Source organism: Centruroides vittatus, unplaced genomic scaffold (assembly GCF_030686945.1).
Source record: "Centruroides vittatus isolate TY-2023 unplaced genomic scaffold, ASM3068694v2 contig_378, whole genome shotgun sequence".
Classification (NCBI taxonomy): domain Eukaryota; kingdom Metazoa; phylum Arthropoda; class Arachnida; order Scorpiones; family Buthidae; genus Centruroides; species Centruroides vittatus.
The window spans coordinates 264,801-291,712 of NW_027122199.1; the positions used below are offsets into that span (position 1 = coordinate 264,801).

The window sequence follows — 26,912 nt, forward strand, 5'->3', positions numbered from 1 at the left end:
ATGAAAAATGCGTATATTTTTCACATATCATTATTTCATTTACAGAAACCTGTGTCAATATTGAATCTCTTAAAAAGTTTAAGTTTGGTTCAATTCGAACTACGTTTCGATATTTGTATTCCAAGTGATTGTCACGAAGATGATTTAAGAAGTATTTTAAATTGGTGTAAGTATTTTCGTAACATGTGGTATCTTAAATACATAAGTTAGTTTATTAATCACAAATATACCTTTTAGTGCTGGATAGTGAACTATCAGCTAGAGTTGATTATTGCGAAGAGAAAAAGCAGAAAGTTGTTAATTCCACTGCTCAAATAATATGTTTGTAAGTTATACTTTATGATTTATAAATTAGAATTTGCTTTTAATAATTAAACTTAATGTGAATTTATGACAGCTTTGCACTAAGGTGTTGATCGAACCAGTGTTGGATTAAAAGTTTTACGCCCATGAAGTAAATTTATAAATATTTCGTAGGTTGATATCTTGACCACTTGGCCACACAGTCAACTGTATTTTCAGTTCTATCTGCCATAATTGCATTTTATTCATAACTCTTATTGCTCCACAAAATACACTTTTTTACACTGATCGTGTGTTCAGATAAGCAAATAATAATGGTAGAATATGATAAGAAACAGTTCTTGAGTTAGTATTAACAAATTTTCTGAATTTTCTGCATGGATTCAATTGTCAAGCCATTTTTGTTATTATTATTTTATAAACTATTACTAAGAATACACACGTATGTCAGTTTAGAAGAATACCGTAACTTTCTGCGTATAAACGCAAAAAATTGAGAAAACGGAAAATGACAACTTTGTACAACCCTTAAACACGTGTATTGTATAATGCCCTTCAAAGTGGCATAAGAAACATGACACGTAGTTAGGGTTACCATAATTTCGAAATGATAATCCTGGCACGATTAGAAAGATAAAAACATGACACTTACATCAAAAGAATTTAAATTTTTTATATTGTATATGAAAATATTAAATCATACAATAGTACATGTATCTAAAATTTTAAAATACAAAGTGCAGAAAGTAAATAAACTATTATTAGGATGAGAGCAATGGATAACAATTACACATCTTTTTTAATAAACACATTTTTGTGTAAAATATGTTACCATCATTGAGAATCTCCATCACAAAGGTACGCATTTTAATTAAGTATAGCAGTGTTAACAGACTATTAAATGACATTAACTTATATTAAACTGTTTTCAAATTGAACTAACTCGTGTAGAACTCGTAATACAAAAACAATGCTAATTGTTTATGAATAAAATTACTGAAAACATTTAGACAAAGAAGAATTTGTTGCATCGATTCGTAATTCAAGTTTGAGATATACAAATAATTCACATCTTGCATATTGTGTCTGTGCTTTTGAAATTGACTTTTAAACAGAGATAGCTCGTGGGATATCAGATGGAAATCAAGGTAATTAAAAGCAATTGCCAAATTATACTATCGTTATTCAAAGAAAAAGTTAATTGCATAATATTTCACGACGAAAATTTATTGAATTACAAGAAAATAAATAAGTATTCGATACCGCAGACACGAGCATTTTCAAGTGTTTCTCCGGTTATATAATATAAAGTTTTTAAATTTTTTTACAGGTCGTTCTTCGCTTTCTGCTCGAGTTGGGTTGTCCTCGCAACCTTTGTCGAAACTTTGATGGAATTAGGCATTATTTCCTCAAGTGGTAAAAGAGGTTAGAGTAAAATCGTAAATATTACTTACAATTTATTCGTTTTATAATAGTATACAACTGTTTATTTTATTATAAAAAACGAAATAATATTTTTTATACATAGTAATGACGATGTTTAAACAGGACTCTGTGTAACTTTATTTCTGAATTTATTCTTTAAAAGAAATTTCCTGAAATATCTATCTGATATTTGAAGTTTATCGTGAATTATGAAAATCTTACTCACATGAAGTAAAAGTGGCCATTTTAAATTCGGAAGTAAATGCATATTCACTGAATTACGATTCGCATTTAAGTATCTGCTTTAAGAGACATAAACTAAGCTAGACAAATAGAATTTAAAAGAAGATGTGTGAAGAATAATACTGAAAAAACTATTGTTATTTTTTAGTTTTTTAATCTCAAATATCTTACATTAAAGTGTCTATTTTCAGTGAATATGTATACTAGAAATTTATTTCTAACATTTTTACTGTATATATTAACTTCAGATAATTTTTAATTATTTCTGAAAATTGTATTTCAACTAATTTTGAATATTTTTTATTTAGATACTGACACAACGAAACAAAGGTTAAATTTCTTCTATCAGTCAATTCGTAAACTAAGTTCTCACTGTACAGGAAAAAGAACAGCTGCTTTCTGTGGAATTAAATTTTTTACAGTGTGCATAGTAGTTTTTGGGCACATTTGTACGACGCTTTCTAATAAAACAGTAGGTAAGTTTTGTGTTGCTTCTTCTTGACTTATTTTGAAACTTGCTTAGTAAGTAGAGAGTACTTTAAGAAAATATTAAAAATTGTTGATTTTTGTGAAACCGTGTTGTATTTTGCTTAGAAGTCTCGAACACAAATTCGTGTTAATAACAACCACATTGCTTTTTTCCTCCTTTATTTAGTTGATACGATACACGTTTCGGGCCTTATGCCCCTCATCAGTCAACTAAATAAATATAAAATAATATATACAGCGTTTTTACCGACAAGTTGTATAAACGTTTAAACGTATATAACATACCAGTTCTTCCCCAGTATGGCACTTGTACACGGTAAGTTTGGACATTACAAACTCGAGAATAAAAGTTATAAAATTCTTGTACATCTATTTTGAGTTAAAAAGTACAAATATTTAATATAACAATAAATTTAAATTAACTATGGATAAAATCGGGACAAGTTCTTACTATTTGTTCTCTTGTACTTCTTAGTAGAGATGGTTAATGCACAGTACATTTTCAAAGGTCGTTCGAGCACTTTGGGCTCGTTTATGTTGAAACGGATTCCAGAAAATTTCCTTAAAGACAAAATTGTAGACAAACCTTTGGTATAAGTTTTAGTCTGAACTTTCCCCTGTTGAACGTTGTTTAGGTTATGTGACAGTTAAAATTTGCATAACTACATGTAGGTGGTTGAAACAAAGGGGGGTTGAAATAAAAATACAAGTATAAATATAAACAAAAACTGGTTAAATATATTATAAATTTTGATATTTATTTAAAAATACAATAAATCTTAATATTTATTTAAAAATACAATAAATCTTAATATTTCACCAAAAAATACCACAAGGGGGCTTACTTTGTTTCAACCCCCTACATGTAGGTATGCAAATTTTAACTGTCACATAACCTAAACAACGTTCAACAGGGAATGTTCAGACTAAAACTTATACCAAAGGTTTGTCTACAATTTTGTCTTTAAGGAAATTTTCTGGAATCCGTTTCAACATAAACGAGCCCAAAGTGCTCGAACGACCTTTGAAAATGTACTGTGCATTAACCATCTCTACTAAGAAGTACAAGAGAACAAATAGTAAGAACTTGTCCCGATTTTATCCATAGTTAATTTAAATTTATTGTTGTATTAAATATTTGTACTTTTTAACTCAAAATAGATGTACAAGAATTTTATAACTTTTATTCTCGAGTTTGTAATGTCCAAACTTACCGTGTACAAGTGCCATACTGGGGAAGAACTGGTATGTTATATACGTTTAAACGTTTATATAACTTGTCGGTAAAAACGCTGTATACATTATTTTATATTTTTTTAGTTGATTGATGAGGGGCATAAGGCCCGAAACGTGTATCGCATCAACTAAATAAAGGTGGAAAAAAGCCATGTGGTTGTTATTAACACGAATTTGTGTTCGAGACTTCTAAAAATATTAAAAATTTATTTGAATAAAAGCGTAGTTATTGAAGGAAGGCAGCAGAACTTCATTGTTTATATCCATAACTGTGTTGAGAGTTCTCACCATGCAGCCAATAGGTAGTAAAACGAGGGAATTACCCTGAACACCGATGAAGTATAAGTATAACTATAACATGATTATTTTCATTTACTTTATAGTAAACTAAATTATTATATTAAAGTTAATAGTGTCCCCAATAGGTATTTTTTTCCTATATGTACTTTCTGGGTGCTCTGCAATATGCAAATTGTACGGATGACTACACAGATGACAACATGCCATTACAAAAAGTATAGTAAATTACTGTACTTCGCTTTTCTATTGACTTAACTTTGTATAAAATCTGTTTGTATTGCAAGTATATTGCATATTTTTTTGAAAATATATAAATGTACTTAAAAGTGCAATAAGAGTATTCGAATTATATTATTAAATTGATAAATACAGGAAAGTACGAAAATTCTAATTAAAAATAAAAACTGACTTATACCAGGATTCACTGATGTACGAGATATTTTGCATGATCGACAAGGTTGGAAAAAATGATCGCATAAGCTGAAGAAATGTTAAGTAAAAAAAGTTGATAGCTCTGTGAAAGAGAAATGAAAAATATTAACACTGCTCTGTCTACACAGTAGTAGAAAAATATTATCGATTTACGCTGGAAAAATCATCGTTAACACAAAAATATTTATTTTCTGATTTAAATTGGTTTTAATTAAAAATATTATTTTTAGAAAAATACAAGAATATTCTAGAGTTGGTTGATTATATTCCCGTGGAAATAGCTAGTGCTTGTCCGGCAATGATAGAGATTTTTTTCTTTATAAGGTAAATACGTTCAAATTTTCTTTCACTGAAATTAATACTTCGATACTAGTTTCTATTTTCTTATAAAATCATGTAAATTGTTTAATTTTATATATGACGTTCATAATTATAAAAAACTTATATTTACTGCGATATTTATGTAATGGTGTCTAAATATACGTCAAAACTGTTTATGACGAATTTTAAACTTTCTAAAAGTTTGATAAATTTTTTCAAATACTGAATTAATCTACAAGATTCTTACAACAATTTGCATTTGGTAGAAACGTCAACGAAGGGCAATTACATTTTTGGATGATATTATATAATAATATAAGTTTTAGTAGTGGTTACGCTTAAACAAAAAAGTTTTCACGCAACGAAATGGTCCATCTAAATTATTTTCCGAATTGTAAGCAGAAGCTTTATTGTGGAAGGCACAATTATTATTGACTATATTTTGCATAATAAATAATTTTATACGGCAGAATTCAATAAGATATTAATTTATTATTTGTATTTACTTATAAATTTGATTAAAATAATTACACTTTGAATAACCAGAAGGTTTTCTAACAATTTTCAGTGCTTTTCTTCTATCGTATTCTTATCAGAACAGTATAAAATCTGTAAAGGATATTTTCGTCTTTTTGACAAAGAGAATAATCAAGTGAGAAAATTTTATATTTATTTCAAAATTTAATAATTATTTATATATATTGATAATTTTTTCAAATATATAATGCTGTAAAAGTTGAAAATACATTGTTTTAAACTCAGAATTTACTCAGACTCGAAAAAGGGGACGGCGTCACGTTGTATAACCGATTTTTATCAAACTTTATGAGTTTATAGTACATTTCCAATGAGTGATATATGCAAAGCAATAGAGAGTAAAATTAAACAAAAAAATTAAAAGTAAAATTTGCACGATATCTTAAAACTTTCATAATTCCTATTATTTGCAGTGGTTGGTGGTTTGGTGCAAACATAGTTTCTTAGTTGTGATGTTGATGTGTGAATTTCTGATAATATCAATGTTTTTTAATTATGAAACTGTAATTTATACTTTATTCTCGGTACTGGACGTCAACATCAAACATAGAGGCTACAGTACTCTCTATGTTTGATGTTGGCGTGCAGTTTTTAGGCTGCAAGATCGCAGTCCCCCAAAGGGTCTGAAAAAAAACCTGCGTGTAGGGAACACCAATAATTGAGTGCCGCCACGAATGGCTAAGTGTAGAAGTTAGTGCCAAGTGGCTGTTAGTAGGAAGACATATATTTACTTAATATTAATAAAACTGAATACGAGCGCGAATCTTAACACTACTTAACAGCTAGACAACAGCGCGAAAAGCAAACGAACACAATGACAAACTAGACGAGACGAATGGACAACAAAGACAAACGAGTAGTAGCCCAAAAAATTATTTATTTATTTATTTATTTTTTTGAAACGTTAACTTACTAACTAACTAAACTAAGCCACCATATCCTAAGGCAAACCTAATCAGACGACTAAAGCTAACAAACCCTAATCTAATTTATTCTAACCTATCATATCGTAACCAGAAATCCAGCTAAGAGTCCCTAATCTAACTTACAACTAGGACTAAATTAAATTAACCGAATTTAGACTGAAAATAAAACGGAAAATAAAAAGTTGAAAGGCAGCTATAATCTGACAGTTGAAACAAGCAAGGGAAAGCTGATTGCCATTTTTTTTTCCGGAGTGAGTGCACTCAAGAGCCCCACTAATGGATATGAATGCGAATAGATGGTGGAACATTGTATGCATGTGTATGAGTTGGTGCGGACTGCATAGCCAGTTGTACCCTTCAACAATAGCAGCTCTCATTAATTAAACTATCCCTAATGTGATTGTACCTGTTGCAGAAAAAACTAAGTAAAGTGGTGTTTGGTTTTTTTGAATACCACAATCGCATTGTGGATTGTTCCTAAAGTTAATCTATGCAAGTATTGCTTAAAGTTGTCGTCTTTTATAAGTAGCTGAGTGGGGGTGTAACTAGGGTAAAAGTCGCGAAGATTCGCAGTAGTGTCTCCTTTGGGAATGAAAGTGTAGGTGAGCCTACCAGTTATGCCTTGGTCCGAGCTGTCTTGACAGGGAATGAAGATTTGCTTCTTGACGTGATTGTAACTGAAAGCACTAGTGACTGATGACTTTGCATCATGTTTGGCAAGATGGTCAGCGGTCTCTTTGCCGAAAACCCTCTCTTGACCCGTGACCCATTAGACAACAACATCAGAATAGATTTCTAAGTGAGAAGAATGTGGTGTATGAGATGGGTGAGTTTTAATCGGCTATCAGACTTCGAAATCCTGTGTAATGTTACCCTACTGTGAAAATAAATGCGCTAGTGTAAGTAGTGTCTTTTGTCCTTCCTATGCCTAATGTGTATTAAGCTCATATAAATAGCTAAAGTTTCTGCCTGTGCTATTGAGCAGTGTGTGCCTAGACAGAAGGAAGCGTTGTGAAGCTCGGGGCCTAAGTCGAAGTAAACTCTGACAGCGATAGGCTCTGTACAAATCCACATTGTTACCTTCCTTCGAACTGTCAGTGTAAAGTTTAAACATGGGACGATCACCAGCATCTTCGAAGTAAACATCAGGGGCAAACTGATGGGAGGGGTGATAATTGTAAGTCGGGAACAGTATTTTTGTCCATGCTGAATTTTTTGATATAATGGATCAAGGTCAAACTGGGGGTGAAACTGGGATCAAATCTAGGGGGATTCTTTTTTATACACAAACCCGCTGGAAAATGTCAGACATTTTCGATTAAAAGCACAGAAGTTAAGCTTCAAATAGGGTGAACAGCGTCAGGCCATATACACACACTGACATGTATACATACAAAAGTTTCTTCCGATAAATTTTTTTGTTTTGTATTTCTTGACGTTTCAATATGTCCAAAGTCGAAAATTGTAAAAATCTTAGAAAGGGTTATAATTTGACTAATATAGATAGATAACAAGGAAAGTAATGAGTAGTTCGATTTTAATTTTAATCTTTTAATAGCACTTAGTTTACAGCATCAATTTATATTGAAAACCTAAAATCCATTTTAGTTAATTAAAATATTATATAACAGGAGTAAAAAAGCATATAACATTAATACAAATATTTAATATTGATATTTTAAGTGCACGAACTTGAAATATAAATAAGAATGAAGATTACTTGCAATGATGAACATTTCTCACATGCTGTATTTACTCTCATCTTGTGTCAAATGATGTTTTACTTATAAATTATTATACTTTCGATTATTTATTGAGATACTTTCTGTAATGATTCGCATCTGATTAAGTATAAATTATCTTTTATTCAAATACCTCTTTTAAATACAGATATGATTTATTACTATGTGTACAATTCAAAAAATTTTTATACATTTTGAAGATAGAGACAGATTTAACAGTTACAAAAAATAGTCTCGATTTATTAGAACTAAAAAGGTTTACAAAAAAAGATGTTTTTGGTGTATTTGAGGCTCTCCTGTTTTTGAAATTTAGATTTATTATTTTCTGTTTCTGAACCCGCATTCCGATTGGTCGTTTCTTTTTCATTCTTACTTTCTAAGTCATCTTTCACTCGATACTAAGTTTAATAAGATCTCGACTTTGATGACGACTGACAAAGCTCCTGGCTCTTCTGAGATTCTTGTTTTCTACGATGAAATCGTCTTGTGTGATTTGTCGCTTTCTGTTTCGTTTTTTAAGCAAACATCGGGAGATCGCATCGAAAATGCTTGGCCTCGGTTTTGCACTTATTCCAGAATTTGGATCGTTCGCTACAGTTTAATCAACGATTTCGGTTATCGTTACCAAACTTTTACTAAGGAAATTTGTAGAGAAATTCTTTGTGGTCTTCGTTTCCAGAATCACTATTTTTCAGTTCTACTTAAATTCCTTGTTTTTCACAGTTCTTGAAAGTCGTTGTTGATAAGGCTCTCACCAGAAATCTGTAGTAACACCACCATATTCGTCTAATTTCCTATTCCTGCGGTATCGATTAGGTTGACAATTTGGTCGATCTAACGATACAGCGATAGGCTCTGTTCGTTGAGAAATCTTGGATACCTTCAGCCATAACTTATTTTACTCTTTTCATGCATTTATCAGTTAATTCTAGCCAAGAGCAGTCGATATTGCCTTTGGAATCCGTGATGTTATATTTTTTCTAAAATTTCAGCTAACAAACGTAGATTTAAGGAAAGTACAGCGCTGCGACAAATTGTCAGCTTTTGCCGATTGGTTCATGTTTGGGAGTAATCGTGTTATATACGAATCTATTAAATGCCTCGATAATTTGAATCGGCGTAAATTTTGAGCTTGTTTTTAGGTTTCGTTATATCTAAATCAGCGTTAATCGAGGTTGCGTTAAACGAGGTCTTACTGTATTTAGAACAATACGGTGTTTCTTTACAGTTACGGTACCAAGTAATTTAATAATGCAATAAATCAGATAATAAATTGACATGTTTCAACTAATGCTGATTGAATATATTAACGGATTAAAATTAAAAAGAATTAATTTTTATTCGGGAAGTCAAACGTTTAAACCTCATTGAAATATTTGACATTTTTAATACATTAGAATGCGCTTTGTTGTGTATATATCTATATCTATATCTATACTACTATATAAAGAGAGAACGTATTTTTCGTTTGTGACCACTAACCGTGAAAACTACTGAACCAATCGTTACCAAATTTTAAATGTAGCATCTTTATGATCCCCGGAATGTTTACCACTAATCAAACCTACATATTTTTTATTAATTAAATAAAACTGCAACAGATTTTTGTCTGTCTATTTGTCTTTCTCTTTACTAGATGGCGACACATAAATTGTACAAAATATTCAAAACAGTTATTACACGGTCTAAAAAGAATACACAGATTCTCACTCACCTGACACACCAAAGGGAAACGCACAATTTCTCCCTCTCTAGGCGGGAAAATCTTACTTCGCATTCTTAAGTCTATGGTTACACGTAAAATACGTTCTCTTTATATAGTAGTATATTAATCTGAAAAATATTCACGACATTATAGAAAATAATTTAAAAAATTGTAAAATGATTATATAAATCTGTGTACTGTTTATAGACCGTGTAAACAGGAACATTTTACATCATTTTACAACATTTTCAATAACCGTGAAAACTACTGAACCAATCCTTACCAAATTTTAACACCTGTCAGGTGTAACCGTAGACTTAAGAATGCGGGGTGAGATTTTCCCACCTAGAGAAGGAGAAATTATGCGCTTTCGTTTGGTGAGTTGGGTGAGTGCTGACCGGATGAGTGCTGACTAGAGTGTATAGCTGTACATTGTGTATCTATAGAGTACAGTACAATAGATTTGCAATAAAACACGGTATTTTTGTTTATCTGCAATTTGTTGCATTCACAGAACGGTCGTTTAAGTATAGATTTCAGTATTTTTTCCAATATTTATCAAAATTTTCTGTGAGGAATTATGCTTTTCTGTGAGGATGAACTAAAGCAGATCATCTATCTATCTGTATAAATAAAAATGTAATGTTCGTTTGTTCCTACCAATTCATTTGAAATTTTGATACAACATTGCATTCGGATACGTACGGTGTTTTTGTATAATATACATGTCGAAATTCTCTTGACTGGGGGGAGATGGACAGAATTAAGGCTTACCTGAAGAACTCGGCTTCCATTTATACTATTTTAGATGCGGTGTTTTGCGTTTTTGATTGCGTTTTTATAGGGTACGTCAACAAAATGTATACTTAGAAGGGATTTTTTAAAATTTCCCCCACAGAGAAGTGTTATACATTTACAATAGATACATTTTGAGTCACAACAATGTGTGGCCGGGTCTGCTAGTCTATTATATTAGTAAAACCAGAAAATTTTCGTGATTAGTTGTTTTATCACAAAATGCTACTAGCAAAAGAAAATTTTATTATCCGTCATTCTGATTACAATGATTAGCTGTATCGTTCCCATTTTATTTATGAATTTAAGCAACGTGTAAAGGGACCATTTCCGAAGCATTAGTCAAATGGTCTGCAAAACACGTGTTGTTTATTTCGCGCGGTTTTGAATGCTTTTCGGAATGTTAATTTCTTTTAACAAACTTTTTCATGAATCGATTACTAGAATATTATCTTCATTATGTATTTTACCTATTCATATATATATGCAACAGCACTTCTATATAACAATTTTCATATTTTTAAGATAAGATTTATTGACTCTCTGTGAAACTTATACCGACCCTTTATGGTCAATTTCGATCTTGTTGGAAAGTTTTGATTAGCAGTTGAGTGGTTTTCATATAGTATAAAATAATATATTTCAAAATTCTTATTCCCTGTATCACTTCTTGACACTACATTCTGTCCAGCAATGCGTGGATCGGTTTGGTGGGATTCCGCGACAAAACACATGGGCAATAGCCGTTTGCGTCCTGCATTGACTTTCTATGCGCTCATTTTTGTGTGTACCAGAACTGAACATGAAATATTCCACCTGGCCATCCTAACTAGAGTATCCCATATCGTTAGACATGAACTTGCGAGCAACTACCACTTGTTGCTAGCCACCACCAGTTATCCATTCAGCTACAAATAGGCCTCGAGCAATTTGTTCTAGTAATGATGGTTGTAATCTTAATAATTTTAATAAGCTTAATTATGATTTCAGAGTTTTACTACTGCAGAACTTATTAATGTAGTTTTGATGAAGATTTTTGGATTAATTTATTCAGCATACAATTTTCTCTTGCAGATTAATGGTGGCAGTACTTTGTCTTATAGCAGCAACGATTATTTTACCTCTTCTAGGAGATGGTCCTCATTGGAATGATTTATTAAGCGATGTACACGAAATTGTAAAGAATTGGCCCGAATATATTTTTCGTTACAATAATTTCATAAAATACAATGATGCATTTGCTCATGTAAAAATAAAAATATTATGAATTCTGTAGTATTTTAAAATATATAATTTATTAACTAAATATTATTTACATTTACAGAAATTTCAACATTTATGGTTTATAAGCGCCTTGTTTCAGCTAATTCTTGTGGCTATACCTTTACTCTACATAAATAACAGGTATGTTTTTCGTTTTTATTCTTAATTTTGACACTTTCTCATTGTGACTTTTTAATAGTGTTCATTTTTTGTTTGAACTTAATTTATAAAATATATATAAAATATTTAGATGATATCATTAATTTATTTAGCATTTATTTAATATTATTTTTGGTAAAGTCTTCATTTAAAAATTCGCTTTTAATAGTTTGAGAATTTGGAGAAAAGTTTATACCTTGTAATATAACGAAGAATCTGTTTGTCGCTCACGCGATTTGTTTGTTATGAAAAGTTTTCTTCATATGAATAGACTGTAACTACTTGTGTTCTATATTACACATTAATTTTCACCAATAACAATACTTTTGTTTAATCTTTACAGAGAAAGTTCGATTGAAGTATTCATTGGCGGTGTTTACAATAACAATTTTTGGTATTCACTGTATTATTGGCAAAATTGTTTATACGGAAATAGTCAGTAAACTATTGATTATATTGAGTATGTATAAAGTGTCTACATATACAATACATATGTTATCAGCAGTATTCATATGCAATATCTACATGTATTTTATGCAAACATTTTTTCCAGTAAATATGCTTTTAAAGAAATACTTTACTTTTTTAATACCTTTTAACAATAAAATCGTTTACAAACAAAAACTAGTATTATTCGGTAAGTAAAAAATTCAGGATGTATTATAATTAGCTGAAGATTTTTCACTTGTACTTTGACTAGAAGGCATCTTCAGTCATACTAATTAATCTGAGTGGAAATACATATGCAACATGTAATTCCCACTAAGGGCAAATAGATATAAATGGTCAAAACTAAGACACAATATGCACATCTACGTTGCAAACTACACTTTACCTACTTTACTTTCTTGATACGTGTCATGCACATAAATTTCTAGTAGTTATTCACGAAGAATACTATTATCAGTGGATTACACTAAATAATTTGACGCTCGTTAGTGAGCTTTTTATTGTATTTTAAAGCAATGCAAAATAGAATGCGTTTTTACTCACACACACACACACACATATATATATATATACATGTATGTATGTATACTTCTAATAGGATTTACGTTTGTATATAAAAAGTTAATACATTTTCCGTAATGAGCTGCATACATAGCCTATAGATTTATTATATTGAAATATATTTTCTTGTGGACCATTATTTATGTTAGTAGATTTTTTTTTGTCCGTACAAGAAATAAACACTTAGTATCATCTATTAACTTAACATTCTGAAATATCCAGCAATATGTTGATTTTTCAGAATGTGCTCAGTAAATATTTGGGGTCTCCATCTGTCATGATATTTAATTTTATAATCTCTTTATATTTTTAATTATTATAAAATGGCATAAAGTTTAATTTTGAAGATTGAAATGGTTATAACAAAAATATAGTAAATGATTATAACAAGTAAAACTGTCATTAAATCTGACCCTATTGGAATATAGGAAGTTAACCGTTCACAGACGGTGAACTTCCTATACTTCTTCTGACATTAGTAAATTTTGTATGAACTTTTTTTAACCAGAAAGATATATATTTTTTTTAATAAAACACAGGAAATTCACATTTGAAAATTTAGTAATGATTACTATTACCGAAATTAGTTCATTTCTTCGACAAATAATCGTGATTTATTTTTATATATATGGAAACATACGTAAAAATAAATTAGTCATAAAAAGTTAACTCTAATAAAAACTAAAAATGTTTACTCAAGATAGTTCTTTAATATGATTTTTGTTCCACTTTTTACGCTGTTTTGGTTTTTTAGTTCACTGCACCCTCATTTTAATCTTTTTAAGCACCAAGACACCCTATCCTTATTACTAAATAACTTTAAGTTAAATTTGCAAATATGCAATACATTGTATCGATGTAGAACACACATTCTTAGTTACGTAAAGCAATTTCAAAAAAACTAAATGCAACACTTAAACGATTTCAAATGAAACATCCTTTCGTGAGAAATTTCTCTGGAAAACTAGCCTTTATTTTGGTGTAAATACATAATGAAAACACTGGAAACGTGACGTCATTAGCTATTCATTTGCTCGATAATCAGGCGCTTTAACTAGCTACTAACTACTTAATGTGATTAGGAAAGTTTAATACTGTTCTCGTACAATGAAAAACTATTTTTAGTACAAAGGGGTCAAATTGACCCAAGCGAAAATTATGCTATATGACCAGAATAACAACATTTTATTATAAATTTTTTTCATAAAATAATATGGTATGACAATGTATTATAAAAACAAAATGATATTGCACAAGGCTTCATATGCTGTAGGCAAAATGTTATTGTCAGCATTGGTTGCACAACCATTTGTGTGCTCTTTCCACACAAACGTATTGCACTCGTTACAGATTAATTTGGTTTTGATGTCACTTGATTTGAAACAAATATACTATTTTTTGTGTTGACCAGAATGAAACTCTGTGGTGCTTGCGGCTGATGTGAATGCCTCTGGTACAATGCTGCAACTGCGGATGTCTTGTTTGACATCTTTCGGCGTCTGCTGCAATCCCAATCGTTGATGCACATGTGGAATAATTAAAGCAAGGGCTAATTTCTTCAAGAACATTAAACGTTTGACTTTCTTATGTTCTCCAAACTTGGGCACATTTTTACTGTCGATGTCAGTTAGCTCAACTAAACATTGCAGAAAATCTTCATAAGGAAGCTGCTGTTGTGTCGCCATATTGTTATGCCATGCACGTGACACAACCTTGAAATATGAAAAAAAAACTATAACACATTGAAGGTACTATGAAGTCAATTTGACCACATGCAAAAATAAACATAAATAAAAAGTAAGCGAAAAGACTGTACCTATTGAACATGTGTTATATACCTTTACGACAAAATTCGTGGCAAGCAAAGTCACTAATCGTGACAGTTTCCTAAAAAACACGGTCCAAAGTTGGCTGGGGTCAAGTAGACTCAAATAGTACCTTAGTAGGGACAATATTAAGCTTAGATTACATGCGTAATAAAAATAACAATTAATTCCATATATATCAAAAAGTTTTCTGTTTAATTCTGTGTAATATGTATGCTATAAAAAACAGAAATGTATATATATTTTTTAATTTTAGATGGCCAAAGTATGGAAAGATTATTTCAGTGATGTTAATTGCGGCAGGAGTTGTATCACACGTTATTAATACAATTGTATACAAAAATTACACAATGTTTGGATATTCTGTGGATTTTAGGTAAGTACCTAAGTTTCATATAAATTTATTTACGGGACACCACAGGATAAAGTCATAATAAAATATACATTGCCCAGAAAGAACTGAAAATATTAGAATGTCATTATTACATGGAGAAAAACAATATAAATATTTTCAATTAAGACACTACTAGTAACATTTGCAAAAGTCGTAATAGGTTTCAACAAAGTGTTTTAGATATCTACAAACATTTTAAGACATTAATTGTTATAACCGCAAGATTAAAGGATGATGTACAGATGTTGGACATATCGGGTGACGTTTACTAGAATTTTCTTCTTCAACGCTGTCCAGGGAATATTTATCAATCCACATGCAACTAAATCCTAAATAATGTACAAACAAAATAAATTTCCATGAAAATATGATATCAAAATTTTTTACTACGGCAAAGAAATAGCTCTCTAAACAAAGAAAAACGAGCCGAATCTTAATTAATAAGTCTTTTAGTTGGGGGCAAGCAAAAACACATCTTGCTTGCTGCGTCAAAATCACCATAGTGGTAAGATTTAGTACAAAATATTAGACTATAATATTTTTTCAGTATTACCGTAAATAACGTTGAATAAGAGTTCATATTTTACCATCACACATTATTATTATTAATGCACTACGAAGAGTTCAATTGTTTCACAGCATGATGTAATGGAATAATATGCATGAACACATAATCTGCAAAATGGACAAATGTTTCCATTCATAATAAGATAAATATTCTCTTGTATAATGAGAAAACATTAATTTTCAATATCTTTTTTTCCTGTGGGCACAAAGGCCGATTATAGCTTTGGCAGGCTCACACTAAGGAAGTCCACCTGAACAGTATTCCAGTACACATATTCTAGTACACATATTTAAAAGTATTGATCTCCGAAAACTTCATAAGTTTCGACCAGTCTAAGAAGAAATCGGGCATAAGATATTAGTATGGTTTCCCGTTCTTCATCGTTGTTAATTGTCTCTGAAACGAATTAATCTTCATAATGTGCAAAATATAAATCAGCTGTAGTTTAATGTGTGCTTTAAAGTTATAAATTTCTTGCTATAATTTGTTGTTTTTTAATGTAAGAAATTTTCAAATTTGTATTAATTATGTTTGTAATGCTACTTTATTAATATTTTTATATTGTTTTCTTCTCATTATTTTCAGAAAATTAATGAATTATTATTATTACAATTACTGCGAACCTTATTATTCACATCTCAACTCATTTTTTACTGGATTTTTGTTTGGATGCTTTCTGTCAAAGAAAAAAGAAATTAAATTTGGATACGTAAGTATCAGTATTTTTAAAGAAATGTATACAATTTTACAAATTTCATTTAATCAAATAGCCAAGTATTTATAATTATTAAAACCACCAATAATAATGCTCTGTACAAACAGCGTTACTAGTCTAAATTTGTAGGGTTTCAGGAAATGCAGACGAATTCCCGTAAGAAACTAGTACAAAAACTTGCCTGTATGGCACGTTTCACGCTGCAAGCAGAAGCGTTTTATTTGTACAAGATATTTATGCTATACAGAAATCTTAGCGATATGGGAGTTAATTCTCAATATGGGCGTCACCCGAAAGTATAAAGCCGATGAGATATGAACGGTATCCCACAGTCAAGATGATCCTCTCCGATGTTTTTCTCATATGCAGAAATTTTAACTGCCCTTCTTTTAGCCAGACAGTCTGTTATTTCATCCTCTGCCCGCCCTAGTAGATGATCCACAGAAATGCCCCCTTTCAATTTTCCGTGGATCAAAACGGTTAACCACAGACGTGACAGTAATAATTGCATGCATCCCTTAACACAAAGCTGGGGAAGGTCCATGACTAGGCTAAACAGCCATAGAAGGGCGTGAAACTGTAAATCGCGGTTAGGTTAGATTGTTTGATTAATCGACATATTTTATATTTTTTCTATTACTGACATATAACACATATATATTATTGAAATATGCTATTATTAATGTGTTAGTACAATATTTTCGGTTGTATTTGACAAAAATTAACATTTTAAAACGTTTTAAAGTGCCTGAAGATTTGAAATTATACAGGATTAACACCCTTCCCTTCCAATTTCTGTCGAAGGTAGCTTACAATGACTGATTGTAGTATTAGTAAGTCTTGCTCTAAATGCCAATCCAATGCTTTACCTGCGATACCGCAAATGAAAAAATCAAAGTATGTGACTGTATTCACAAAGTAAGTGAAATAGAATGAAAGGAATTACTGTCATGATTTTCAATACGCTAAAAGCTCATCTCGAGGACATTTTTATATCAAATGTTGTTTGCCGAAGCGCAATATTATTGACGCAAGAAAATGTATTTATTTGTAAAGGTTTGCTGAATCAGAAAAACATGCTGCTGCTAAAATAAAAACTAAAAAAAAAATTATCTTTTTGTTTCTTTTCTTTCGAAGACACAATGTAGTGACGTAAACTTAAACACTTGGCGAATTTTTCATCCTTGTCATTCGGTTGGTTTTATTCTTATATTTCTATGAAATAAAATAAATTTATTATAACGGAAATAAAATTCGCCCAGTGTTTAAGTTTATGTCACTACATTGTGTCTTCGAAAGAAAAGAAACGAAAAGAAAATACAAAACACGGTTTCCTCAAGATAGAACCAAAATTATCTTTTTCATTATTCTTTTAGTCAGCTTTTGATTATGCAGAATAAATATGAATCTTTTTCTCTATGATGTAGAAATATTACGAAAATTACCACTTCAATTTTTACAAATGGAAGACAAAGTCGCTGCAAATTTTTACATGGTCACCATTTAATTTTTCTAGTGTTCCAGAACAAAATTTATAGACAGCTGGACCTTCTATTATAGGCTAGGCAACTGCCTACTCTTTAAAAAGTTCCTTAAAAAACACAGAAAAACCAATAAAATTAAAAAATATTTAAATTCTGTATGGTAAATCTTACGGCGGCTTTTTTAATACATCCTTGTCCTTTCGGGATTTCGGCTCCTTTTATCCACTGAGAGTTACCGCTGTTTAATGTAGATTACACCGAGACATCCCTCTGGTGACGAATTTTACGAATAAGACCGCGACTCCACTAGCCGTAAAAGGGCCGTAAAACCCTTCGCCGTAAAAGCTTTTAATCACGTGACCATGATATTTTACGCCTGAGCAGGTCGTAAAACCAACGTAAAAGCGAGTTGAGCAGTGTTCAACTTTCGAAGTGAATTCGACCGTAAACCGGTACCATCCATTAATCAGAAGTCAGTTAAATCTAGGTCATCGTGACACGGTGCGAAAATGGCGGAAAACGAGCTTTTGTGTACGTTCTCTCGTGGCTACTCCAGAAGATCTGGAAAGATTTATCGAAAACATCCGAAAGTATTCATGTATCTATGACAAGAGGTATCCCGATTATAATAATGGATGCCTAAAACACGCGATATGAACGGCCAAAGGAAAATCCTTCAATTTAGAGGAGTATATAATAAAAAAGCTAAGCTTATAAATGATGTATATTATCTTAATAATATAATAATAAAAGTCAATATAAGAAAGTAAAGATATTACTTTTACTATATTTGTAATTATAGTATAGAGAAAACTCGTAAAATATAATTATTGTCTTTATATCGATATATCACGTGTACACCGTAATAGTACTGTCGCCGTAAAAAGCTTCGCTAGCTGGACCTCTACCGCAATCTGAGCGCAAACGCAAATAGGTCACGTGATTAAAAGCTTTTATGGCAAGGGGTTTTACGGCTGTTTTACGGCTAGTGGAGTCGCGGCCTAAGTTTCAATTTCTATCAGATGAATAAATATAAGTATATTTATCTGTAATTAGAATAAGTATAAAAGAATAAGTATAAGTATCGATAATTTTGTACTGGATCACTAGAAAAAATAAATGGTGATCGTCTAAAAATTTGTAGCAACATTGTCTTGTATTTGTAAAAATGTACTTATACTTATTCATCCGACGGAAATTCAATACTTTAATTTTGTTAAACTTCTGTCAGGTAAAAAAGGCGGAAGTTCAATTCACCTGTCATTTATTTGAGCATAATTTACCAACGATTTCAGAATCGTGTATAGGAGCGTTGTTCGAGGAAATGTTTCCAGACAGTATAATAGCATCTAAGTATTAGTGTAGTGCAACCAAAACATTATACATAATCAATGATTAATATGCTAAATGCTCATTGCCTTTCCTTGTAACTCTCATGAAAATCAATGTTTTCAATGTCAGTAAATAAAAGTAACCTTACAGACGTTAATAATTTGTATCAAATGTCTGTTAGAATCTTTCACAATAAGAAAAAAAATGGCAACGAAGAAATTCTTTCATATGTGTTTGAATGAACGTGAGTCAACAGAAGCTAAATTCAAAAAACAAAGTCGGATGCATTAGCAATTCACAATCTGAAAAGTTATTTTACCAGAGTTTCTAGTTTTTCTAAAAGTGTACATAGCTTTTTGCAAAAAAGTTTCGACTGTATAAAATACCTTTTGCGGAGGCTGTTATATAAAGTAATGCATTTTTAAGTTCTGACAAGAATATACAGTCGACTCTGCATAAGTCGTCTCCCGGATAACTCGACACCATCGGTTAAGTCAGTTTTCTGTAGTCCCGGCCGACTTACATAGGCATTAATGTTAAAAAAAACTCTAGTTTACTCGACACCATTTAACTCGTCACTACTGGATAAGTCGACATACCTTTGCTGTCGCACACTATGATAAGATATGAATTCACTCCACACGTGTGGTGCAAACTCATTTTTTTCAGAAGGGGAGTCGATTTATTTATTAATATATTTAATAATATAAAAATATATTAATGTTGTTAATATATTTTCATATTAATAAGAATGCCTTAACATTTTATGTATTTTTATGTATAAAATAATAACAGATAAACAAAATGAAAATATACAATCTACATCAACGTCACACCAGAATCCAATTTTGCATTTTGTTACCCTAAAGGCATTAAGAATCGATAGACGTTACTTGCCAACAATTGACAATTGCAAAGATGATGTTTTCAAGGCGTTCGTAATCGTTCAAAAAGAATGTCGAGCCAGTTAAGTGCTCAAAACAAACAACACTAAACGAATTTTTCAGTTTTTCATCTAGAGTAATTGTATATGGAAGACACAATGTATTGTAAGCCTATACTAGTGTATAGCGCACTACTGTATTTTATTAATTGTAGTTTTGTGGTTTATTTTTAAACTTTGCTTTAGTCATCACATCTGATATCTCGACACATTTCCACTTCCCCTTGGACTATCGTATTTTGCGGACTCGACTGTAGTTAATTGCAGTTCGACTTTTTGTTACAGGTATAAGAAAGTGATAAAATTTGCTTCACAGCATATGACGAATATCATTTTTTTAAGGATTCTATATCTAGTGAGATAATAGTATTGGGTAAAAGATGTCGATTGAATAGAGAATGGAATGCTCTTTCTAAAATGAAAGCTGTCAATGGAGTCCACAGGTTTTTATTGCTCACGAGAGTTGCAAAACTGGTTCTCTTAATGCCAGAAAACAATGCTAATTGAGAGTGAGTGTTTAAAATCCGTTAAAACAAAACTGAATTTAGAGAGTGACTGGTAAGCTCAGAACTCTGTCATTTTTAGTGTCTGTTAAACTAAATGAGTTCAGTAACAAAAATGTTACCAGTTTCAGGCTGCTTGAAACATTTTTTATTAAAAAAGAAGTGTATTAAAAAATATAACCTGTAGCATAAAGAAACATAACATGTAATTTATAACTTAGTATTAAATTTTGTATGCGAGTTATGAGAGGAATTGGATATATATATATATATTTTTTTTGTAATGTACTATAGTGCTTTGACTATGCAGTTATTTATACTTGGCGTATGTGTAATGCATTTTCTTGCTGAGTAATAAGTATTGTTATTTCTAAAATTTGTCATCCGTTTCTACTTGTTCGGTCAGCTTAAACAAACAGTCCAGGTTCACATGGGTACATATGCAGTGAGATTGTGCATTATTAGTGTGGTGACATAATGCATTAAATTACTAAAGTATACTTTGGTGATTCCACAAATGTAGCTGTTTTCCACTTGCATGTAGCACCTAAATTGCATAGTGAAAAGTTTTGATTTGAATTGTTTTTATAAAGATGTCTTTTGCATATAATTAATGATTACTACAACAAACAATAGTATTCCAGTGTTAAATTTCTTTCTAGAGATCATTGAATAACGTACTTTAATTTTGATTACCCAATGTTAATTCAAATGTTACCAATTAGTCTTTAAACTTTAATAATAATTAATCTTACTTTACCTATAAAATTATTAATTTTAGTAATATAATACAGTGGTACCTTGGTACTCGAACATAATCCGTTCCAGAAAGAGGTTCGAGTACCAATATGTTCGGACTCCAAATCATTTTTTCCCATTACAAATAATGTAAAATGGATTAATGCGTTTCAATCTCCAGTTTATTCGCTAGTAACATAACAGATTACAGTATAAATGATATTTAGATTTTAGGCAAGCAGTAAATAACATATATATAACTCCTTTAATGTTTTTACTATTTATTAAGTCATTTTAACATACGAAAATTTACCTTTTTGTTTGCGATATGATGGCGTAAGTGGATGGAGGTGTGAGGAGGAAGAGTGGAAGTTACTGCTGAGAAGGGGAATCTCTTTCCATAAAAACATCTGGTAATGGAACTTCGGGGTTGCTTCCCTTTTCTGTCGCTTTTGGGCAGGTAAATCTTTAATTAAAAACTAATCCATTGTCTGCTGCTTATGCCTTTTTTGGAGAATTTTACGGAAATGAGACATGACATTTTCATTAATCCCTTAACGACCATTGACGTGCATAGACGTCCAAATCCGAGATAACTCGGACAAAATTTTATAGCGTTACAAAAAAACGGTACTTTGGGACCCGAAAAAAAATTTTTTGATCTTTGGAATGTTTTCTAAGTCTCCAAATTTTTTGAAAAATTTTTACCCGCGCGAAAAAATTTTATTGCGATTTTAATTAACCTTTAATGACCGTAATTAACGCTTAATTGTTTTTTTATGGGATTTTTTTATGGAACTTCATTCATCCTTCTAAACTTCTAGTGCGTCGATTTTACTTCGGTAAAGTTATTTAAAGCTATTTTCTGATGTCAAAAACAACATCCAATAGTTTTTTAATTTTTTTAATTAATAGATTTTTTTATAATTACGTTTAATTAAGTCGGGGGGGTCGGAAATATCAATTAAAATCGTAATTAAAAAAAAATATTTAGAAATATACCACCATCTAGTATTCACCCTACTTTTTACCCTTCTCCTCCCGAGAGTTTCATGAGAATGTCCCGCGAAAGACGACACCAGCTGTTCTCAAGGTCATCCAGCTGTGTAAACAATGACTCATCAGTGTCAGATTTCGCGGATAGGCGAGAAAAAGGAAATTGTACTTTGAAGCTTTTTCTTCAAAATTAACACATTTCTTTCGTTTTTTTTTCGTTTTTATTATTTTTTAATTATTTTTAATTATTCTTAATCATTAATTTCAATTTTAACGGGGAAAATAGGGGAATTAAGGAGTTAAAAAAATGTACATCCCTATTGACTACCATGGTATCAGGATGAAATTTTTCAACAAAAGCTAAGAAAAGAAAAAAAAAGGATGCTAATCCAAAAAATATAGCGCAGCGTAAGTTAATGTGCATGCGAAACAATGACTGTCTCGTAACTGACGCCCCCGCCGTGGCGTCGATGTCGGCTTGGCGGGCTTTCCCGTTCGAGTACCAAAATTTTGTTCGGGAAAGGGCATTTTTTTTTTCGAAATTTTTGGTCGGGTACCAATTTGTTCGGGCTTCGAAACGTTCGAGTACCGAGGTATGACTGTTTACAGTTTCATTCTTTTTTCATTACGTTTAAATTTCTTCAACATTTATTAGTTTTAACGCATATTATTATAAAGACTTAAACCTCTTCAATAAAGAAACAAAAATATCGAAAACTGCATACGTCTTTTAAATATCTAATATTCGAGTACATACAGAAACGTATACATCATATAGGATAAAAAATAACACTATTAAACACCCTAATAATAAATTAATACACAAACAGTAAATCGATTACCTAAATACTGTATAATAAAATGAAAATTGCATTTACTTGTCTCACACCGTCCACATCCGAATGTAAACACGGCCGTACATCTGCCAAATGTGCAACGTTTTCATGCTCCATGGTAAATGTGTTGCTCATCTAAAAGTGAATATTACAATTCTTTTTTTAAACTTTCTTGTTTTCACACACTTTTCAGATGCCATTAATAACACGTAAAAATTATGTCTGGTTAGAAAAAAGTTTCCGTGTATTTTTACTGTTATCGTTACTTAATACGCGATCACACAAGATTCAGTATCGATAACTTCAGCGCAACGACTATTAAAATCAATTTATATTGCAAAATGCTTTTCCTTTAATAGATCTTTTTAAAACCTGAAAACAAAATACGTTTATAATAATTACAGGTATCCTTGATTTACGTAGTCAAATAATCCATCGAGCCTAAAATCGCGTTAATCGAAATACGGTTTTTATGCTAGGTAAAGATAGCTGGTAAAGCTGAATAAATAAATACTTCTACCGCGTAAAGGGATTGCTGCAATTAATTTCGCACCATTATTAAATTTTGAGTTAATCAAGAGATACCTGTATTTACATTTCTTAACGTGCAGCTTGCCTTTATATCTACTCCTTGTATATTCATACTCCTTTAATAAAAATCCTAAATGCCTCAATTTTTAATTTAACAAAAAAATTTTGATAGTTAAATATATTTTTAAACCATATTACAGAAAACCCTTCTTATATTTTGGATTGGAAGTATTATATTGATAATGTTGGCAATATTTGGGTTGCACGGTTATAAAAGAGAAACGTCACCAAACAACACTGTAGTAAATTTACATTTTACACTATCTCCATTTGCTATTACTGTGGCTACGACATGGATTTCTGTTGCGTGCATTACGGGATATGGTGGTAAGTAAATGAGTTTTGAAGCAATTTCACGTAAAATTCAGTAATTGTTTAAACACTTTATTCGTAGATTTCTTTTTAATTTATATTAAGAGCCTGATTTCATTACAGGTATCTGTAATCGAGTTTTTTCATTGCGAATATTTTGTACGTTGGATAAATTAATTATTTGGATCTACATGCTTCATGTACCAGTTTTAATGTACATTTATTATGATTTACGGAAAGGTCTTTACGCATCAGCAATAACTCTGGTAAGAATGCTTAACTTATTTTATTATTATTAAACTAAAGAGTTGCTTAACTTTTCCAGAAACATTCAAAAATAACGCATGTGGCTCATCTCATTGTGTTTTATTACTAATAATCTTTATACTTTAAAATATTATAAAATGGCAAGAAACATACTTTTAAAGATAAGGATGGGCTTTATAAAAAAAATTTTCAGTGCTAGTAAGAAATGAAATCGTCATAATATTCGATCCTACTCGAGACATGACATACAATCTGTCTTTATTTCCTCACCTTCGGGAACTTTAACCACCGGCATTGAATAACATGAATCTTAAAATAATAATCCTCTCTTTAAAAATTTTTAAAAATTTCGACTTAAAGCACAAGAGTTATTGATTATTAAAAAGGGTGATAAAAATGGTGCCTTCCGAATACACAGACACAGACACACACTAACATTCATACATACAGAAAATCCCTTGAATAATTTATGTTTCTCGACGTTTCGAAATCCCCCTTTTCCAGGAACGTTAAAATCTTGCAAGCGCTCTGTTTGACCGATCGCCATAGATTTTCCTCTGTCATACATAACAGAACGGATAATGCAAAAATTACAATATTATAGTGAAATTTTGTTAACCAATACAAAAGATAACTTCTCGTTTTTGCGCTTTAGGATAGAAAGTTGGCTTACACTACCGACAAATTAAAAATGGCAGGTTTTAATATATGAATGTCTTAGTATTCTATAGATCAGATCAGTTATATGATACGATCAGACACGTAGTTCATCGAAAAGCGAAATTCATGGTAGGCTCATAGAAATGTATGGCTATAATATGGTGTTGTTTAAGATAAAACGGACACAAAGATCGAATGTATTTAAAAGAAAAATAAACGCTGAATGCTATCCATTATTGTGAGGCATTGAGTAAATTTTTGTTTTGTTATAATTTGAAGCAATGGTTTCCATAATGGGCGCTATTGATGCCGTGTGGGCGAAAGAAGCTAGAGGCAGGGAACTGAACTGTTACTATAGATAAACGTTGGGGTCACTGACAATCTTTTTCTGTCTTCTTTTAAAACGAGTGAGAAGAAATATTGTGTTTAATAGTTTTTCAGATTTGGAGAACAGCATATAGTAAAGATACAAAGTGTGAAGTTCATAGAAAAGTTTTCTTAAGAATATTTCCAAGCTTTTTTCACACAACTGAAAATGGGTTAGGGGACATTGGCGTATGATTGGAAACGTTGGGTATAACTTTATGAAACAACAAGGGCAGTGCATGGAAAGGGTTTAGAAATCACTTCTCTAAAGTTTTCTGAATTCGTTACAAAAAGTGTAATTCTTCTCGAAGACAATGCTGGTCCTCATATTGCCCAATGACCAGTTTGAAAAATTACAGATTTTAATTAGCTACCATACAGGCTTAATTCATTTCAGAAACCTTTCTTTATTCTATACAAAACAAGGTTTGATAAATTAATGAGACAGAAAAATGAATGTATAACAATTAAAGATATGTGGAAAACTAACTTAAATAGGTGAGAAAATTTTCCTGTAATATATCACGAGTGAGTAAAATTTAGTAACTTACTAGAGTTGAGAAACTTACATGTTAAACACCCTTGTAATAAAATAAAATAGAGGTGATGCACCTATGCACAGTAGTTAGGTGATAAGAGTAATTTGTGAACTTTTCTATTTTCTGATGTAATCTGATAAAAATATATAACATAGAAATAATTCTAAATTCAAATGTAATTTTTGGCATTTTATACAGAAGAGTTTATCAAGGAATATAAGCAAACATTTTAAACATTTAGATTATTAAAATTGTTTATAAACGAGAAATATTGTTATTGTAAAAGCCTTACTGTCTTTAATTCTATTATTATTGTTAATTTTCTACTTAAACATTACTTATTAATAGGATAGATATGCTATTACTAATCTATAGTATAACTATCCTATTAATACTTTAGTTATCCTTTAAACATCAGTATAAAGTACTATTAATAAGTAAAGTCCAAGTACACAATTAAGAATAAGAAGAGAAATATTGTTATTTAATAAATAGGAAAATTTATTTATGTTTAATTAATACATGCTTATTCTCGGATAGTGGATGTTGTTCCTAATGGTGATGTGCGTATCCTTGATAGCGTCATTACTCATGCATTTATTTGTGGAAACGCCGTTAAGTTGTCTTATTGATAAAATAATCGATGTTCTCTGTACAAAAGGAAGAGTGGACAAACAGGAAGAAAACGGAATTGATAATTTGCATGAAAATCAAACTGAAGACAACAGTAACGTTTAATAATATGAATTATCTTTATTTGATTATATAATTAAACTGATTTGTAACAATATTGGCTGAATGTATTCCTTTATTCAATGTATTCAAATGTATTCAATAACATAGGGGTAATTGTATTCAGTTGAAATAAAATTAAAGTGATTTATAATAATAATTGCAATATGATGTCAACTTAAAATTTGAAAATAAATCTCTTGACATTCCATATTAACTTCTT

The 26,912-nt window shown here is 30.8% G+C and overlaps 1 protein-coding gene across 1 annotated transcript; it reads left to right on the plus strand.

Annotated features, from left to right (window-relative positions):
• LOC136975712 (nose resistant to fluoxetine protein 6-like) lies at nucleotides 1-26,906 on the plus strand. The gene is made up of 13 exons (XM_067270812.1): nucleotides 1-166; nucleotides 238-325; nucleotides 1,634-1,728; nucleotides 2,280-2,447; nucleotides 4,659-4,752; nucleotides 5,318-5,401; nucleotides 11,529-11,700; nucleotides 11,779-11,858; nucleotides 14,970-15,089; nucleotides 16,261-16,384; nucleotides 23,954-24,140; nucleotides 24,249-24,391; nucleotides 26,498-26,906. The coding sequence occupies exons 1-13, from the start codon at nucleotides 1-3 to the stop codon at nucleotides 26,693-26,695; spliced, it is 1,719 nt and encodes a 572-aa protein (XP_067126913.1). The 3' UTR covers nucleotides 26,696-26,906.
• Nucleotides 26,907-26,912: the final 6 nt, after the last annotated feature.

Coding starts and splice junctions, on each gene's coding strand:
- LOC136975712 (XM_067270812.1), top strand. CDS start 1: ATGAAAAATGCGTATATTTTTCACATATCATTATTTCATTTACAGAAA. Junction 5,402..11,528: donor TTGACAAAGAGAATAATCAA/GTGAGAAAATTT, acceptor TTTCTCTTGCAG/ATTAATGGTGGCAGTACTTT. Junction 16,385..23,953: donor AAGAAATTAAATTTGGATAC/GTAAGTATCAGT, acceptor ACCATATTACAG/AAAACCCTTCTTATATTTTG.